At 49.3% G+C, this 20,116-nt stretch overlaps 1 protein-coding gene across 1 annotated transcript; it reads left to right on the forward strand.

Annotated features, from left to right (window-relative positions):
- The first annotated feature begins 8,069 nt into the window (after positions 1–8,069).
- LOC119309395 (probable aspartyl aminopeptidase) lies at positions 8,070–17,318 on the forward strand. Its single transcript, XM_037585408.1, has 11 exons — positions 8,070–8,226; positions 8,339–8,477; positions 8,592–8,670; positions 8,846–9,048; positions 11,860–11,932; positions 12,487–12,573; positions 12,694–12,849; positions 15,217–15,393; positions 15,768–15,842; positions 15,924–16,064; positions 16,944–17,318. The coding sequence occupies exons 1-11, from the start codon at positions 8,160–8,162 to the stop codon at positions 17,163–17,165; spliced, it is 1,419 nt and encodes a 472-aa protein (XP_037441305.1). The 5' UTR covers positions 8,070–8,159; the 3' UTR covers positions 17,166–17,318.
- Positions 17,319–20,116: the final 2,798 nt, after the last annotated feature.

Consider the following 20,116-nt stretch of genomic DNA (forward strand, 5'->3'; position numbering starts at 1 on the left):
AGATCGTCGACTGTCCGGACGCCGAAGCCCTAGCGGCCTTTAAGCACAGCATCCACGATGATTGGCTGGCCAAACACCTCGGCCAGGAAAAACCGAATTCCATGTCAGCCCTTACGACACTCATGACCCGCTTCTGTGCGGGCAAAGATAGCTGGCTAGCCGGTAGCAACAACAATACAAGCGAACCTGGCACTTCTGAAGCCAGAAAAAGCAACGGCAAGCCCCGATGCAATAGACAAAAGCGTCGAAACAACGGTGACAACACCGAAGACACGGCGGTCAACGCCGGATTCAGTGGCTCTAAGTCCGGTCAGTGGAAGAAGCCATTTAAGAGAAATAATTCGGGCATGTCCAGTCTGGACCGCATACTAGATCGACCATGCCAAATCCATGGCACTCCTGATAAACCAGCCAATCATACCAACAGGAAATGTTGGGTCTTCAAACAGGATGACAAGTTAAATGCCGAGAATAAGGAGAAAGAGTCGCAAAGTGATGACGATGACGAGGAACCCCGACCACCAAACACAGGGGGACAGAAGAAATCCCCCCCCCCCAAGTCAAAACGGTGAATGTGATATACGCCACCCATATCCCCAAGAGGGAGCGCAAGCGTGCACTCATGGACGTCTACGCGATGGAGCCAGTTGCCCCAAAGTTCAACCCATGGTCGTCCTGTCCGATCACCTTCGATCGCAGGGACCAGTATCCGTCATGGCAGTTCAGCCGCACTGGTCCTCGACCCAATTATTGATGGATTCCACCTTACGCGAGTCCTCATGGATGGTGGCAGCAGCCTGAACCTGTTATATCAGGATACAATGCACAAAATGGGTATCGATCCCGCAAGGATCAAGCCCACAAAAACCACCATTAAAGGTGTCATACCATGTGTAGAGGCCTGTTGTACGGGCTCAATCACACTGGAAGTGGTCTTCGGATCCCCGGACAATTTCCGAAGCGAAGAGTTGATCTTCGATAACGTCCCCTTCTGTAGTGGCTATCATGCACTGCTCGGACGAACCGCATTCGCTCGATTCAATGCGGTGCCGCACTACGCCTACCTCAAGCTCAAGATGCCCGGACCACGCAGTGCCATAACGGTCAATGGAAACACGGAACGCTCCCTCCATACCGAGGAACACACCGCGGCCCTTGCAGCAGAAGTACAGAGCGGCCTTTCTGGGCATAACCGCAATTCAACGGCCAAGCTCCCGCGAGTACGAACTACTCTGTAGTAGGACAATCCAGCTCGTCCAAAGCTTGACTAGCAATTCGGCCTCCATCCCAGTCCCAATCAAGTAGTGACATTTGTGCCACGCGTACATAATTACGCACTTAAAATACCATGGGCATGAACGGAGGCACAACTAGACCGTGGTCCACAATGCGGCTCAACCGCCCTGGATCCGCATACCTTCACTTTTTCTTTTTCATTTCAGTTTTTTCTCTTCTCGAGGCTTTTCTAATAACCTGATCATCGGACCTATCACAGGACAGATACACCAAGAAGGCAAGGAGCTTTGACGTATAAGGGAACCCCCAGGTGGTCTCTGCTAACGATCGTTATACCTATTTTAAAAAACCCGCACGCAGCTCGCCCTTGGTCGTGGCATGTCAAATAGCCTTATTTGCTTATCGCATTACTTGTACAAATACACCTTGACGTATTAATCAAATTACAATGGAAAATAATTTGCGGTGTCCTTGTCTTTATATTTTTTTATCAATTGCACCTGTACACTCTGGTACGCCTTAATTCACCAGGGGCTTCATCATACTCCATAACACGGCAATAAAGTCAAAACACTTTTATAGTACAGTTCAGCACCCCGAACTTATAGCATTATATGCATCGGCTCCGAATCATGTCTTTGGTCAATAGTTGGGTTGGTCGGCTCCTGTGCTTACTACCTTACGTTCCGCTATATCGGCTAGGATAGTAAAGGGAGAACTACTGCAATTGTGTCCCGGTTCTTCCGGACGAGCACCTCAGTAGAGAAAGCCGAAAACTGACTGTCATGATGCGGCGAGAGCTGGTCAGCTGTTCGAGAGGTTTCAAATCCTTAGAGATTTTTCCCGCATTATGCGATGAGCCGGTTTTTATCCGATTAGGCGTGTATAGCGCCCCAAGTTTGGACTTCTGAACACCAGGGGCTGCGTCAAAATTTTCGTTGTCAAACTCCTATGGCTAAGTGAGGGTGATAAAGGCGTATAGTCCGATTGCCTTGTTTGTTGTGCTAAACACCTCCTTTAAGTACCAAAATTTGGAATAAAGAGTGTTTAGATTTATCCCGAACACCCGCATACTATCTACGTGAGGGCAGAAGCCGACGACTGGCCAACTCTCAGATTTCATAAACGGACGCACAAGAGGTAAATTTTTAAATAAACAAGCATTATATTACATAACGATCTTGTTTCATATTACAGGATAGGATAACATGAATGTATTCATGGGAATATGATATCCTTAGCACATTGCCCCGCTACAAGGCGGGATCCCTCCAGGACACTGTCAAAATACAGTTGGGGTCTGCGGTGCTCCTTGCCTTCGGGCGGTCCCTCGGTCATCAACTTCGTGGCGTCCATCTTCGCCCAGTGCATCTTGGCGCGGGCAAAGTCCATTCGCGCACCTTTAATACAGACCGACCGCTTGATGGCTTCAAGCCGAGAGCAGGCGCTGACAAGCTGCTTCACGAGTCGGAAGTAGCTGCTAGGCATGGCTTCAGCAGGCCATAGCCGGATTATCAAATCCTTCATGGCTAGTTCGGCCGCCTTATGCAACTCGACCAGCTATTTCAGCTGATCGCTAAAGGGCACAGGATGTTCTAGTCCAAGGTATTGCGACCAGAACAGCTTCTCCGTTGAGCTCCCCTCTTCGGCTCGATAAAATTCCGCAGCGTCTGACACGCTGCATGGCAGATCCACAAACGCCCCTGGAGAGCTCCAAATCCGGGTAAGTAAGAGGAAGGTTTCCTTCACATATCTTTGCATAATGAAAGCCTTACCCGCCGTGATCTTCTTGGCCGCCTGGATTTCCTGGAGGGCGCCCTAGGCTTCAGCGCGGGCATCCTGTGCGCTTTGGCGGGCCTTGGCAAGTTTGGACCCTTGCTCCTTAAAATCACGCTCCAAGGACTCATACTTCTTGACGGTGTCCTGGAGCTCTTGCTGGATCTCACTGACCTGAGCCTCATGCTTTTCACGTGCGGCCTTTTCCTTAGCCGCCCTGTCCTCAGCCTCGGCTAGCGACCTCTTGAGAGCCTCTGCCTAGGTCATTGCCCCTAAAAAAATATTATGACACTTCAGTCAGAACAGATCGTTCATTAAACCTGAATTCAGACAAGGTTAAATACTTACCCTTGCTTTCCTCCAGCTGCTTCTTCATGCGACCGAGCCCTTCCTCGGCCCGCTCCAAATTCTGCTTCAGTCCGGAGACTTCTGCAGTATGAGCGGACGCAGCTAGTAGCGACACCTGCTTGTTCACATAGACATTTTAGATTAGACTCCTGCAAAAATTATTTGATCCTTTGTTCGGCTTTTCTTTCCGAACACCGGACAGAGCATCAGGGGCTACTGTCTATACTGTGACATTCTTTTTATAATGGCGTCGCTTACCTCAAAGCCTGTTAGAAGGCTCGTGCATGCTTCGGTCAGTCCGCTTTTCGTGGACTGGATCTTCTCAATCACCATACCCATAAGGGTACGATGTTCTTTAACAATGGAAGCGCCTCGCAGCGCTTCCAACAATCTATCCGGTGCATGTGGATGGACAGAGGTCACCGGTGGAGTTGGCTCACCCCCCTCTTTCGAAAGAGGCGGCCTGCCTGAGTCCAGAGCCATATGGGCCTCCAGACCTGTATTCGGCTGGGGGCTGAATTGGATACGGCCCCCATCGTCGCTGTCCATGGGGGTTTGCTCCCCCATGTGTTCGGCAACCGAGGTTTCACCCTCCGGCACCACCAGGACGGCTTCCCGAGCCTCTCCCTGGCCTGGGATCCTTCGAGACAACACCTCGGTGTTGTCCACGGCCTTGGGTGAGGAGGCCATCGGAAGGGACCCGCTGTCCATCGCCGATGGGTCCAGTGACCCCTCCGAAGAGGAGGATAGCTCGATGTTGGACTGAACCGGACTGCAAGTGCATGATCCAACACGTTAAAAATAATAAAGTAAAAAGGTCGGATATATTACCGTGTTCGGACACTTACGATTTGGCCAGGGGCTTGTCCCTGGCCTCCCACTCCCAGCTGCTGTTGGTGGCCACTGCGGAGTTGTCCAGAAGGGAAGCTTTCCCTCTCTTGGACGCATCGGCCTCCAGGTGCGTGGAGGTCGTCCTCTTCTTTCTCCCCCTTGCAGGGGGGATGGATTTCTTCTTCTTCCTCCTCCTCCTCTTCCTTGTCGTCTTCAGCGACGGAGGAGTGATCCTCGGCGTCTTCGAACATTGCGTCCGAAGCGCCCTTGTGACGGAGACCTTCTCTGGTCACCTTGGCCTTCTTCTCCAGCACCTCATAAGGCGCCGAAAACAGCATCTTCGTTAGAAGCGGAGTTTCTGGGCCTTCGGGCAGCGGAGCCGGACAGTTAATCTGCTCCGCTATCTCTATCCAGGCCTGAAAAAATTGATAGGGAGGCTTAGATTCCTTCCTCAAATATGCCAGTAAAGGGTATACCTTGAAAACATGAAAGAACTTGCCGGATTAGCCTGGCGAGTTAAGCTAAGCCCACAATCCTCGGTCGTGGGCGGTGGTGTCTCGCCGGCCTTGAAGAGCACCTTCCAGATGTCTTCGTGTGTCGTGCATAAGAGCTCTAGTAGCGTCTGGTGCTTGGCCGGATCAAACTCCCACAAATAGCAAGTCCGGCGTTGGCACGGAAGGATCCGGCGAACGAGCATAACCTGGATCACGTTGATGATCTTGATTCTCTTGTTTATCATGTTCTGAACGCACGTCTGGAGCCCTGTCAGCTCGTTCGAAGAGCCCTAGGCTAGGCCTTTCTCTTGCCAGGAGGTGAGACGCATCGGGACTCTGGATCGGAATGCGGGGGCCGCCGCCCAATTGGTGTCGCGTGGCTCGGTGATATATAACCACCCCGATTGCCACCCTTTGACCGTCTCCACAAAGGAGCCCTCGGGCCATGTGACATTGGACATCTTGCCCACCATGGCGCCTCCACACTCTGCTTGTTGGCCGCTCACCACCTTCGGCTTCACATTGAAGGTCTTCAGCCATCGGCCGAAGTGAGGTGGGATGCAGAGGAAGGCCTCGCAGACGACAATAAATGCCGAGATGTTGAGGATAGAGTTGGGGGCCAAATCATGGAAGTCTAGCCCGTAGTAAAAGATTAGTCCGAGGACAAACGGGTGGAGGGGGATCCCAGCCCGCGGACGAAGTGTGTGAGGAATACCACCCTCTCCTGGGGCTCCCAGGTGGGGACGATCTGTCCCTTGGCCGGAAGTCGGTGAATGATTTCCTTGGCTAGGTACCCGGTCTCCCGGAGTTTCTTGATGTCCTTCTCCTTGACGGAGGAGGCCATCCACTTGCCTCCTGCTCCGGATCCGGACATGATTGGAGTGCTTTTTTGGGCGGAGAAGGCGAGAGCTTGGACGCTGGAGCTCGAGAATGGATGGGCAGAGGAAGGAGAAGGCGTGGGTGAAAAAGGTGAATCCTTATCCCTTTATAGAGACAATAAAAGTCATGCGCCTCCCTACTCGCCTTAAAATTCGCCTATTCCCCAAGCGATGGGTTACCCATGCTCGTATTGATGAGAATCCCGTGATAAGGGGACACGATCTCTGCTTTGACAAGACGTGCCAATAAAACCGCACCTCGAAATATGGAGCGGCAGGCTAAAAAATGGTTTGAATAATGATCGAGCAGTGGCGTGATGTCACGCTACAAAAAGTTGTCAGCGGATTGAACTCGTAAAATATTATACTCTTCACGGTTGTGTGTGGTACTTGTTTTGCAGAGCCGGACACGTTTTCTATGTTCGGAAGGCTATGTTGGAATATTTGGAGAAGGAACCCTCCTTGCAATGCCGAAGACAATCTGCGCGCCGAACTCATCGTCATTGAAACCTGGTTCAGGGGCTACTGAGGGAGTCCTGGATTAAGGGGTCCTCGGACAGCCGGACTATATACTTTGGCCGGACTGTTGGGCTATGAAGATACAAGATAGAAGACTTCTTCCCGTGTCCGGATGGGACTCTCCTTGGCGTGGAAGGCAAGCTTGGCGATTCGGATATGTAGATTCCTTTCTCTGTAACTGACTTTGTACAACCCTAGCCCCCTCCGGTGTCTATATAAACCGGAGGGTTTAGACTTCTAGGGTTTAGCCACAACAATCATAACCTCATAGGCTAGAATTCTAGGGTTTAGCCATTACGATCTCGTTGTAGATCAACTCTTGCAATACTCATATTCATTAAGATCAGTCAAGCAGGAAGTAGGGTATTACCTCCATAGAGAGGGTCCAAACCTGGGTAAACATTGTGTTCCCCGCCTCCTGTTACCATTAGCCTTAGACGCACAGTTCGGGACCCCTTACCCGAGATCCGCCGGTTTTGACACTGACACTTAGGCAAAGCCCTGCGCGGATCACATCATCAACACCGTCACCACGCCATCGTGCTGACAGAACTCTCCCTCGACCCTCTACTGGATCAAGAGTTCGAGGGACGTCATTGAGCTGAACGCGTGCTGAACACGGAGGTGCCGTACGTTCGGTACTTGGATCGGTTGGATCATGAAAGACGTTCGACTACATCAACCGCCTTAATTAACGCTTTTGCTTTCGGTCTACGAGGGTACGTGGACACACTCTCCCCCTCTCATTGATATGCATCTCCTAGATAGATCTTACGTGAGCGTAGGATTTTTTTTGAAATTACATGCTACGTTCCCTCAACAGAGATGTCCATCAACGCCACACCAGCGTGTGAGTTCACTCTGCTGCAGGCGAAGCAATAGTACAACCTAGCCCTTTGGGAGGAGCACCTCACGGAAGGCGCCAATTGAGGTCGATCGCGCATCCACCGCTGTCGGCGCGACCATTGTTCAGACGAACCCAGACATCGATGTCAACCAAGAAGTGCCTGCGTACGTGGAGAGCGTCCGCACATTCTGCCACAAGTGCTGGCAGCTTTGCGTCAATGACGCGAAGTGCGCTTAGCTCTTCGAGGGGTTGAAGGCGGAGAACAACGACACGTCGGACCAACATGGCGATGATGTCAAAGAGGTATCTGTCGTCAGCTTTGCATCGCTCATACTAGCCGCCAAACGATGATAAGGCGAAACATCCGGCATGGGGTTCCTTGACCTCACCTCGAGGAGAGTAGGAATTTTCAGTTCCTTTTTAGTTGTTTTAGGTTATTCTCCTATGTAAAGATTGATTCAAAAATCAATGAAAATGCGGTGACTGTTTGTATTTGGTGACTTTTTTTAACATCAGTACAGACGCAAGCGTCCATATATATGCGCATAACCCCTATGAACGCATACACGCACACCCTATTCGTATGAGCACCTTCGAGAGACTGAGCCGGCATATCATCTTGAGATTTACGAAGTCACCATAGGTGCATTGTCGTCGAGGGGAACGTCCCATCTTACTGAAAGCGTATCGTCAAAAATTCTAAAATAAATCCAAAAATAATGTGAACACCAAGACTTGAAATCTGGTGGGCTCAGAATACTACTGTCCCTCTGTAACCCATCTACACATGTTGAGAGGCGGAGCCAGCCCAGCGAGACGCCCCGAGCCCCAGGCTTGCTAGAGTGCCGCGACAGTGTCAAACAGTGCCCGAGAAGCTGCAATCAACAAAGGAATTCCTCCCCACGCCCGGAGCCCAGGCCCCCCCGGCCTGGGTCGTGGATCCGCCACGTTGGTGACTTTGGTTGGATGACCTTTGTTTCGTTGGGTCCGAATGTGCTGGTCGATGTCCGTTTTCGTTTGGTATCCGCGTTGAAGACCTCGGAGATACACATTGTAATACGTTACGTATTCGAAGTCGTGCTACACATAATATACGAGATTATATACTTCAAAAGAAAAACATAATATACGAGATACGGCGGAGCAAAACATACGACCCTGCGTTCCGACCGATCGTGTTTCCGTCAGTTCCCACCTCCACGGTTCCGCCCCTACCGCATCCCGCCGCCCATGGCCGCCGTCGTCTCCGACCTCGTCGACTTTCTCAACGCTTCGCCCACCGCTTTCCACGCCGTCGGTACGCGTCCTGTCCCGCTCCCCTCTCGTTTGTTCGTAACTGACGTGAAGTGAAGTGAACTGAACTGATCTGGACTGGATCTATCTCCTGCTGCTGCTTCCGGTGGGAGAAGATGAGGCGAAGCGACTGCTGAAGGCGACGGGGTTCGAGCAGCTTTCGGAGCGGGAGGAGTGGTCGGGGCTTCAGCCCGGCCGGAAGTACTTCTTCACACGCAACCACTCCGCCATCGTCGCCTTCGCTATCGGCGCCAAGTGAGTCTGCTCTATCAACTTCCTCTCCTTCGGTTTCCCGACGCGAAATGCACACTCTTTTGTAAATGGAAAAATGAATCTAATCCAATACGATTGGGTATCGATTTTTGGTAGGTACGTTGCCGGTAATGGGTTCCACATCATTGGTGCACATACGGACAGTCCATGTCTGAAGCTCAAGCCTGTCACCAAGGTGAGCTCTTAGTTATTGATTTCAGAGCAATTGTGTCCTGAAACAACGATTGATAATGCTTTGCAGGAACAATGGTTCATGTATCATTCAGATATCCTAGTTTGCTGTTTAGTCTTACTTATTACGTGCTAGATTTTGATGATTTACTAACAGAATCTTGCTTCTTCTTTCACAGATAACCAAGGGAGGTTATCTCGAGGTTGGAGTCCAAACTTATGGAGGTGGATTGTGGTACACATGGTTTGACCGTGATCTTACTATTGCTGGTAGGGTGCTTGTGCGAGAGAAGAAGGACGGTGTGGTCTCTTATGGGCATAAGCTTGTAAGGGTGCAAGAGCCTATCATGAGAATCCCCACTTTGGCTATTCACCTAGACAGGTTGGTGATAAAAACTCTTTTTTAATACAGATATAGATATTTCAGTATTGTGAAGCCTTTGAAATTACTCCTTCATTGTGAAGCAGTTCTTTGTATCTGAGAGCTTTTTATTATGCAATGAATGAATCCTAAGATTGTTATTATGAATGAAGCCTATGAAAACAGTCAAAGGAAATGATCTTTAGATTGCAAATATTGCACTTCTGTATCTCAATTCAGTTTCTTGTGTTAACCCTTGTATCTCATGCACCATCTAAAAGACAACCTTCAATTATCCTTTGTACAACCACATAAGTTTCATACTCTTGTATAAAACTTGGGAAAACTAGTTATCATGTGTTTCCTTAAACTGAAGGGCTTTCATTATCGTGCCTTGTTACTCGGTAGTTCATCCAGTTGGATCATATTATCCAATATAGTTGAAGAGCATTTGGAGCCTATAGTTTAGAACACTATTCTGGAAGTTTCATCCTGTTCTTTTGCACGAAGAGAAATAGCTAAATATTGGTTTTGATATCTGGTCCATACTGCAATGTAAATTTGGTATCATTGTTCTCCACTTTTTGAACTTGTGTATTTGTGAAGTATTATCACTAGTTGTTTACAGATTGCAGTGCTAGATGTAGAATTAAAGATTATCTTTTAGTGCTTCACCTAAGGGGTATGTGAAACTTCCTATTCAGCTTTCATATATTGCTTGAATGGAAGTTCTGAAAATGTTATATACTCCCTCTGATCGAAAGTAAGTGTCGTGGTTACCTTTAAGCTAAAACCACGACACTTATTTTGGATCGGAGGGAGTATCTAATTTGCTATGTCACAGTGCCAGTACTAAATAATCGTAGCCTCATTATGGAATTCCGTACTATAATGCAACCTATGTTTGGATTTAACCCTGGTGTTTTGTACGCTTAGTGTTATGGCGCTGCTAGAAGGAGGGCGCGAGAGGGCCGGCTGGGGGCCTTTCTGCCCACGGCCGGGCAAGAGGGAAGGGATTTCCTTCTTAATTCTTGCTTGATTAGATTGATACATCTCCTCTCTTTATATAGAGAGGTTTACTTGACTCCCAAGCAAGGCTTACTTGACCCCTAAGCAAGTGACTCTTATCTCTAATTAACCCTAAGACTAACGGGCCTATTAGGCCCATTACGTACTCTAACACTACACCCCCTGGACATGTAGCTTGTCCTCAAGCTGCAGCCTAACCAACTTATAACCATGACTCGACGCAACACAAACCTAACACCTAAAAACAAGCCTTTTACATCTCGGCTTGTTTTATTATTCTCAACCTGAAATGGACTAGGACGCTTTATTTTGGACCCCTTAACAAAAAGTGGACACCATCCGCACGTCGGACGTGCACGTGTACAGCCACCTGGATCCCATGGACACCATCTGGACAAAAGGAGTGCATGTGTAGGACCACCTGGTAGTGGTCGCAAGAGTGACCAGCAGAGGCGCCCTCGCGGCGGCCGGTGACGGAATGCAGTGGTGCTACGTGGTGCGCTGCTGTCGGTGACACCATGCCTTCTTCCTGCCGAACGGCTGTTGGTCTGCATCGCACAGGGAAGAAGATCCCCGGCGCAGCGGATGAGACCGAGGTCCTTTGCGTAGCGAAGGGCAACTTGGAGGAGCGGCAGCTGCAGACCACGCATCTCCCGCACACGCCGACGCGCTAGGAGGCCGCGCGCAGTAGCCTGCAGCCTCACCGCCGCCGACACGTGGCGGGTAGCGATCCAAGACGGAAGCGATGACGGCGACTGGACTTGGTGGAGCGGGACTCCCGCCGGCGCGGTCGAGGCGGGGCCGAAGCTGACCGGCGGTGGCTGCTGCAGCTGCGGCAGTGGCGCACCGGGCAGCGGCAGCGGCTGCTGCGGTGGAGCGCCGGGCAGTGGCAGCGGCTGCTGCGGTGGAGCGCCGGGCGCGGCGGCTGCCACTGCAGCCAGGGCTGGGCGGTGGTGGCGATGGATGGCAGTTGCAGTGGCCCGGCGAGCGCGGCGAAGGCCACTTGGTGCGGCGGCTGCCATAGCAGCCACGGCGGCGCGGGGGCTGCGATGGGCGCTGGAGGCGCGGCGGGAGCCGGCGCCGGCCACTGCGGGGCGGCGGCGGGCGGCAGCTGCAGCTGGGGCAGCAGCGTCCCAGCGAATGCCCCTGGATGCGGTGAGTACCACGGCAGGACCGGCGGTGACGGTCAGCGGCAGGGGCGGCGGCGGCCCGTAGGGGCTGGCCAGGTACAGCCGGATCCCTTGGACGGCTGTGACAAGGTCGTTGAGGACCCCGATGATCTCCTCCGGGGTGTAGATGGCGGACGGTGGTGCGGTGGAGGGCGCCGGCATCTGGGCGGTGGCGGCGCCGGAGGATGCGACCAGCGGCGCGGACGGGGAGGGCAGCGGCGTGGTGTAGAATGGCCAGCGGCGCGGTGGTGACGGTCGGCAGCGGAAGCGACGGGGTGGGCGGCGACGAAGACATGATCGGAACTGAGCTACCTGATACCAAATTGTTATGGCGCTGCTAGAAGGAGGGCGCGAGAGGGCCGGCTGGGGGCCTTTCTGCCCACGGCCGGGCAAGAGGGAAGGGATTTCCTTCTTAATTCTTGCTTGATTAGATTGATACATCTCCTCTCTTTATATAGAGAGGTTTACTTGACTCCCAAGCAAGGCTTACTTGACCCCTAAGCAAGCGACTCTTATCTCTAATTAACCCTAAGACTAACGGGCCTATTAGGCCCATTACGTACTCTAACACTTAGTCTGTTACAAACTCACTTACAATAATACTTCTCATGTGTCTTATTCATATTTTGCGCAGGACTATCTCCTCGGAAGGTCTCAAGATTAACAATCAGAATCATCTTGTCCCAGTGCTGGGCACATTGATTAAGGTGATTTGACTGCATTGATCAGAATCTGATCATCGTGCTTTCAGTCAGCTTGTTTGTTATTTATTTTACTTGATGATGGGCATGATATCTTTGAGCCAAGGAATTAACTAGCATGAATTTTTTGTTATTTCACCATACTTTTCAGTTTGAAGAGGCATAGCCTCTGTATAACATCAATGTCAGTTGTTCCGCTAGGATATTGATACACCTTGTGATGTTGTATTCTCTATGTAAGAAGCAACACTTGCTTGCACATTGTGTACATGTCTTCTACTCTTCTTCATGTTCACACGTTGTGAACAAAACTGTGTAGTATCAATTTCTTCAAACGATTAATAGTGCAAAACTTCAGGCCTCTTTCGTTATTTTAGAATGCTCCACCTAGTTTATCCAGAAAATGTTAAATTTGGAAATTAATATGTTCATAGGAATGCCATTATTGTCCTTTAATTATTTGAAATTAAACTATTATGATAAAATAACCATAGAACACTTATCTTCTTTTGTTTGCTTTGAAAATTTGAACTTGATTCAAACTTTTTTTTTCTTTGCAGCATGAAATGCAGAAATTAGTGAAAGGAAATGTTCCAGGGGAGTCATCCGGTGGCGAAAACACAAAGCACCATCCACTATTGTTGCAGGTTATGTATTTCTAACATTACGTGGAGCCAAGCATTCTCACTTATTAAATATCAAGAGCCCTTGGATTTGAAAGTATGTTTTAGTTTTTACTTAATGTATGTTACTTTCATTTTTTGCAGTTGATTGCTAAAGAGGCTAATTGTGAAGTTGATGAGATCTGTGACTTCGAGCTGCAGCTGTGTGATACCCAACCAAGCGTTGTAGCAGGTGCCATGAAAGAATTCATCTTTTCGGGAAGGCTTGACAACCTTTGCATGTCATTTTGTTCACTGAAGGTTTGTTTGTCCATTTAAGTTTTTGCATGTAGACTATGGAGACCATATTTGCATATTCCACATGTTTTGAAAGTACTAAAATTCTTTTCATCTCACACTATTTCAAATATTTTTGCATACATGTGTCTCTCTGTTGAACCCCATCTCCACTTGTCCCATAAGGCCCAGCCCATGTGACTGACCTAGATGAGGAGGTGCTGGCCTCGCTCTGCGCCGCGACTGCTGGAAAAGAGCATGATGTTGGTTTAGAAAGGGTTGAAGGGGCTAGGACTCGGAAGGAATCAGATGCGGGCTTCGTATCGGGCGGAGCAACCTCCCAGCAGTGCGACGGGGTGTGCTGCCCGAGTCGAGGAAGACGGGCTCCCAGGGGTTGTCCTTCGGCTGGGAGTCAATTGGGGGTGTGCAAAGGTGGTGGGGGTGCTTGGGTGGTGCTCTGAGTGGTTGGAGGTAGCTCTCCACGGATGATGTCCGGTTGTTGTGCGCGGGGCGACGGGGAGGCTATAATTTGGGTGCCCTAGTCTGGGGGGTGAGCAGGGGTATCTTATTTTTAGATCAACAGGGAGAGAACTCCCCGGCTCCATTTACTCAGAAATGAAGCCTGCCAGCAGGTCCATACAGCGAGAACAGGTACCAGTAGTATCAGGCAAACAAATGCCAAAACAAAAAACCTAACCCAAAAGCCAACAAAGGCATACAAAAGTCCAACGAAAGCTATGACGATCAAAGCATTAGGATTTTCAGAGATCACGACATCTATGAGGGCACGATAGCTAGGAGATTGGCATCACAGGAGATCCTGGAGAGACGAGGTGCGGGGGGGTAGCTTTTATAGAGAGTAGGGGGTGCTCTTGTGCAGGTAGAAGTGAAAGAGAGTCTGTCGAGCGGGGTCTCATGAATTCCAGCCAGCTCGTTGACAGGGCTCTCTCCGTGGGTTTGTAGGGGAGAGAAGAGAGGGGAGCGAGCTGAGGCTTGGCTGACGTGGGGGAAAATAAGGACGGCATGAGGGAGAGATCCTCTCGGCTGGCGGGTGCGATTTTGCACCGACTGCAACACATGACAGAGCTCTCTGGTTGGGCAGTTACCACATGGGCTGGCGCCAGGGGAAAAAGCTCCTCGTCGTTTGGCTGGTCCTCTGTGTGTCAGGGGGCTTCAACGGCCTCCTCTGGTGCTGCAGGCACGTGAATTGGGTCGAGCGCCTGCTCGTGGCCTCGGCATGTGCGAGCTCTACCTGCGTCGTGGAGCATTTGGTGTGGCCCTGTGGCTCGATTCACTATTACATGCGGGTCCCACTAGTCAGAGCCAAGCTCTAGAAGCTAATGTGTTGCTGGTTTGGTCGAATGGATTTGAGTTCAAATTCAAACATAAGGTATGAATCTGGGAAGTGCATGGTTGGCAACTTCCTGGTTTGAACTTGTGTAGGGGGTTGCGGGCTAAGTTACTGGCTTGAACTTGATGTCTAGGAGGTTCCTGGTTTGAATATTCTTGTATTTTTCAGAAGATTGGTCAAAGTTCGAGCCAAAACTGATTTGATCAGATTTCGAACTTTTTGAGAAGGGACTTGGTGAGTTTTCGGCCTAGATGGCTTTGGGGGATCCAAACTAAGCTAAGATTTGTTTTCTAGGATTTTTGTGCTAATAACATACCCTTGTTTTTAGGGTTTATGTGCTAATAACATTTTGAGCTAGTCTTGTGCCGCCAATAATCTCAGAAAAAATATTACATGGTCCAAGATGCCCTTTTATGAACTCAGGTGATTTTTAAGTTCCCAAGTTTGCCTTTGCAAAATTTTACTTGTTTAGGCAACAAAATCCAAATAAGAAAAAGATCCATGTTGAAACACACCAAGTCTTTATCTTGCTTATATAGGTGATGGTCACACACACCCAAACCTAGGATGTTACAACACAAAAATGTGTGGATTCTGCAATTTAGGAGAAAATGGGGAAAACGCCTCAAAGGTCCAAACAACACTTCATGAAGCTTATTATAGTGTTGCTGGATTTGGATACTCGTACTCCCTACAATATCTCATTTTCTTATGGATGATTGTACCCATTGCTTCTACATTGCCTCATATACCCACCTTTGATTCGTTCTTGATTTGACCACACAGAAACCCTACCTTGTCAAGAATTGCAATCCTGATTGTGATAAGAGTTGATTACTATTAATTATAATTTTGATATCATAATTTGGTTGTTCTTTATGATATTAATTGTTCCATGACATGCGTATGATCCCTATGATTCTAATACAAAGTGTAGTTGGTCAATGAAGCTAACACATTTCAGTTTCTAACAAATACGTATTACTGTCCTTATTTTGCAACAAAGTCCCGATATAACGAGTTGTCTAATACTTTTTCAGGCCCTAGTGGAGTCAACTTCTACTGACCACTCTCTTGATAATGAATCTGGCGTCAGGATGGTGGCTCTATTTGATCATGAGGAGGTTGGTTCTGATTCGGCTCAGGGAGCCGGTTCCCCTGCAATGCTGGATGCTTTAACAAGAATCACAGGCTGCTTTAACCATTCAAATTCCAAGGTACAAAACTAACTTCCTTCACCCAGCACCCAATCCACTGACTTTATTTCAGCTGGCTACTGGATTTGATTTTTCACATTACCTGATTTTATGTCATCATTTTGTTTCTGCTTATCTGCTAACCATTCATGGCACAACCTATAATATTCATTTATTTAAAATTATTATAACAGTTATTGCACACCCTTAATGGAATTCAATTTTAAGTTAATTTGTCTATAGCTCTTCATTCCTAAAAAAGTACCTTCCCTGCTCAGGTATACACATTTCTTTTATGATTCAACTTCACTTTAAATGATTTATGCCAGATTGTGTGTAGTTTACTGCTCCAAGTTGAGTTCCATATTCTGACTATCTGCTTTCATTTTTTTTAGTTGCTAGAAAAGGCTATTCAAAGGAGTTTCCTTGTATCTGCAGATATGGCTCATGCCTTGCACCCCAATTATATGGTAATAATAGTATTTTTGGACCAGTTTATGGGTTCACAGGTATGCAGTAATATTCTAATAGAAAATGATTTATCTTTCCAGGAAAAGCACGAGGAGAACCACCAGCCAAAGTTGCATGGTGGACTTGTGATTAAGCACAATGCTAACCAACGATATGCTACAAATGCCGTGACAGCTTTTATTTTCCGAGAAATTGCTGAGAGGCACCAGTTACCTATCCAGGTTAGTACATGTAAAAAGGAGGAACCCCTATTACAATTGTGGATTAGCTTGCCATAACTGCCCTTCTCAACTTATACTTGATTTTGTGATTGCAAAATAAGAGTACTAACGACAAGATACCCCCTACTCTTATGTTGTTTTCACACCGACAACAACAACAACAATATATATTTTATGATGAGTCTAATTAAGTTAATTGGCATTGTAGATGATGATATATTTCTCTATAGGCCTGGTCAAACTTAAATAAGTGTGACTTGGGACAAAGCTAGAATTTCAATTAATTTGGAACAATGGGAGTACTATCTAGTGGACCACGTGGAAAAAAAGGAGGAATAATAAAATGTTTTCTACTTATTAGGAGAGCCAATTCGTATGAACAAGTTTGCCCAGTAAAGCATTGCTTTGAGCTCCACCAAACATATATACTAGGCAGCTCCACCAAGATGCATGTCGTTTTAGCTCTACCAAACAGATATCCTGGGCAGCTCCACCAAGACACGGGTCGTTTTAGCAAACGTATTGTCTATGTTTTAATATTTTAACCTATTTTACATAAAAATACTTTGATTTGTACATCAGAAGTGCTTGTATCCCATATGATTATACAAATAATTTCTGTAGCATATAATTAGAATAAGCAATAGTCAAAGGTATTAGACTGCATCGACATCTAGAAAAACAAGTAAAAATACAACTTACTCCCCCTGTAAAGAAATATAAGAGCGTTTAAACGCTCCTATATTTCTGTACGGAGGGAGTATTAGATAAGCTCTTGGACTGGTGGGTGGTAACAGATTTTTAGCCAATCGCCGATCTTGGTACCTGATTACATCTTACTTTATTTCATCTATCAATGCTATGACTTTAATTTTGCAGGATTTTGTTGTTCGCAACGACATGGCTTGTGGGTCAACAATCGGGCCAATACTCGCTAGCGGTGTTGGTATTCGTACTGTGGATATCGGAGCGCCACAATTGTCCATGCACAGCATCAGGGAGATGTGCGCCGTTGACGACGTCAACTACTCGTATGAACACCTCAAGGCATATTTTGAAGAATTCACTGAATTGGATAATAAAGTCAAAGTAGACTGCTGAGGTGTACTAGTAGGCAACCATATTGGGTCGGCAGAACCTGTACTTCTACAATCATAACTACAATGCATAATAATTACAGCAGTAGTGTCGGATTATGTATGTTAGTGAAGACATGATTAAATAATGGAAAAATATGATTTTCTTTTCCTTTCTTGTTTGGAGAGTGACTAGCATATTTATATGTTCACTCACGTTTTTCTAGCCCGAGAATATGTACCATTTCATTAATTTGTAAATTAGACATTGCGCTTTGTTACAGAACGGTAACCATTTGCGCTGAAATAGTTTCTTGCGTCACCCGCAAAAAAAAAAAAAAGAAATAGTTCTTGCGCCGAAATGTGCGCATTTAGCACAAGACACACCCCACCAATACTCAAAACTATAACCATCTTCTCACATATCTGTCTAGACCTCCTGCACCGCCAATTCCAATATGCCCACTCCGTAGAGTGCCTTGGGTCAGTGAAGACTCGATCATTTCTTTATTTCCAAAGTTGCCAAGGGATGAGAATCACCAACGAGTCGAAGCTCCTTTTGCCCTTTTATTGAAACTTCTTGTGAGCAGTAAGCCACCATTTCTCGAGCGTGTCAATCGGTGTGGTGCAGATAACTACTAACATTGATCTGAAACTCATTGAAAACCCTATGCCAAGTCGCACTTGTTGTCGTTGGCACACTGATACGGGGCAAGCCGCAAAGGTGGTCCAATCTTCATGAAATTGGAGGTGTTTTGAGAAGAAACACAAGGATCAAGGGCAGTCAAAGGGAAAATATAAGAGGAAAACACTCAAGGACAAGATCCATACCAATTACTCCTCAAAACCCAAGTCACGTCTTAGATCCAAAAACAACAAAGGAAATAAAGGTAAATAACAGGTAGTTCTTGCCCAAATCTCTATGGAGGTCTTGGTGGTAGTCGTCCTCAAATCTCAAGGATAGATAGAGGTCATGAAATCCATAGGGTTCTTCTTCCTTGGGAGGTCTTAGTTATGCTTTGCTAACCCTAGAAAATGGAGGAGGTAAAATCACCACAAAATCTAATCATGTTCTCAGACAGCCACTAACGTGTTTATGTTTAGCCAAATCTGAAAGACCTACGGTATTACAAAACATGCCTCATGTGAAAACTCGGGTTGGAGTGAAGACCTTTGCCTTTATGAACGTTCTTTCGTTTCCTTTTTGAGGAATGAAATTTAGATTTTCCACGTAGGTATTGTAAAGTCACAAAACATGGACTCAGGTCTTGCATCGTCCAATTCAACCTCGGTAACTACACCAACCAGGTGGGAGAGGAGCGGACCATCATATGCACTAGTATGATGTAAATTTGCTTTACAATCATGTGACTTGAAAGAGGCAGACCGCTTCACAAGCTCACAGCACATAATTCTGGAACCTCAATGTTTCTTCTACAGCCTCTGTGAAGAAATACCCATCATGCTGAAGTTAGTGAGCGACTGAAATCGGCGCGAGGAGCATAAGTTCAGGGGTGATTTACAGTTGCATAAAGGCAATTCTAGCCTCCAGGAGATCCATAATGTACAGCTGGTAAGGGCATCTCCAGCCGCGTCCCCAGGAAGGCCTCTCCAGGCGATTTTTTCGCGCCGGCGCCGAAAAAACGGCCCAGTCGCGCCCCAGAAACCCGATTTTCGCCGGCTTGGGCCGAAAACAGGGCCGGTGGACCCAGCCCGAACCCGGCGCGCTGGGGGCGCCGGGGCGAGCTGTTTTGGCGCGAAAAAGACGCGGGCCAGCCGCGTCAGCGACTCGGCGCCTCGTCTTCCCCCAACGGCCTCGGTTCCCGCGGGGAATCAATGGCAAGGCTGCCGCCGGTCAGCCTTGCCATTGATTCCTCACGGGACGGCGCGCCGACGCCTTCCCTCCCTCGCACGCGTACACACGGGCGCGGCCCGGCTATAAAAGCCGGCGTCCTCCACTCGCCTGTGCCCACACCAGCCCCGCCCCTCGCCGCCGTCCAGCCCCTCCCTCTCCCTGCCTCTCCCGAGCGCCGCCGCCCAGCCCCTCACTCTACCTCTCCCGAGCCCGCCCAGCCCCGCCGTCGCCATGGCAGAACGCTTCCCCGGAGACGAGGTGGCGGCCAACGGATTCGGCCGCCGTTCGCTCCGCGAACAGGAGTCCTGGCTCCTGTTCCAGGCGAACATCCCGACGCCGCCGGACATGCGCGCCGGGCCGACGGGGTGGAGACTCAGCGCCGGGGGAGTGCCCATTCCCCCGTTGCCCGACGCCGTGGCGAAGCCGAAGTACTTCGCCGAGGAGGTCGAGATCGTGCGCGCGTCCCTCACCGACGCCCAACTCTCCCTCCCCCAGTACGCCGCCGACAACCACGCGGCCTGGGCGGCGTATTTCGAGCGCCGCCAGCAGCAGCGATTGGCGTCCACCAACGGCGCGCCGGTGGTCGGCGGCCGGCAGAACAGCGAGGGGCGCCACCTCTGGTGGGGCGTCCCCGGCCGCACACTCGAGGGCGTGCTCACGTACCTCGAGGGCGGCAACGACCCGCCGTTGGTGTACCCCCCGGCGCAGCACCGACGCATCGGGCCATGGGCGCCAAGGAGGTTCGGGTCCTCCTCCTCCTCTTCCTCCTCCCGATCCTCATGGCACTCCTCCGGCACTCCGGCCCTGCTCGGCGTCAAGGCCGAGCCCGCGGCGGAGTCGCCGCTCGGCCGGCGCACTCGCAGCGCCGGCATCGTCATCAACGAGGGCGGCCGGCGCGCCTCCTCCTCGTCGGCTCCTCCGCGCTTCGTCAAGCCCAAGACGGAGCCAGGGCTGGCACCGGTGAAGACGGAGCTGGGGCTGGCGCCGGTGAAGGCGGAGTTCGACGACGACGACGCGGCCCTAGAATGGGCGCGCCAGGACTCCATTGCGATGGAGAAGGCGCGCCGGGAGAAGGTGAAGGAGCGCCAGCGCGCCGCCCTGCGCCGCTTCGAGGAGCGCCG

Source organism: Triticum dicoccoides, chromosome 5B (genome assembly GCF_002162155.2).
Source record: "Triticum dicoccoides isolate Atlit2015 ecotype Zavitan chromosome 5B, WEW_v2.0, whole genome shotgun sequence".
Taxonomy (NCBI): Eukaryota; Viridiplantae; Streptophyta; class Magnoliopsida; order Poales; family Poaceae; genus Triticum; species Triticum dicoccoides.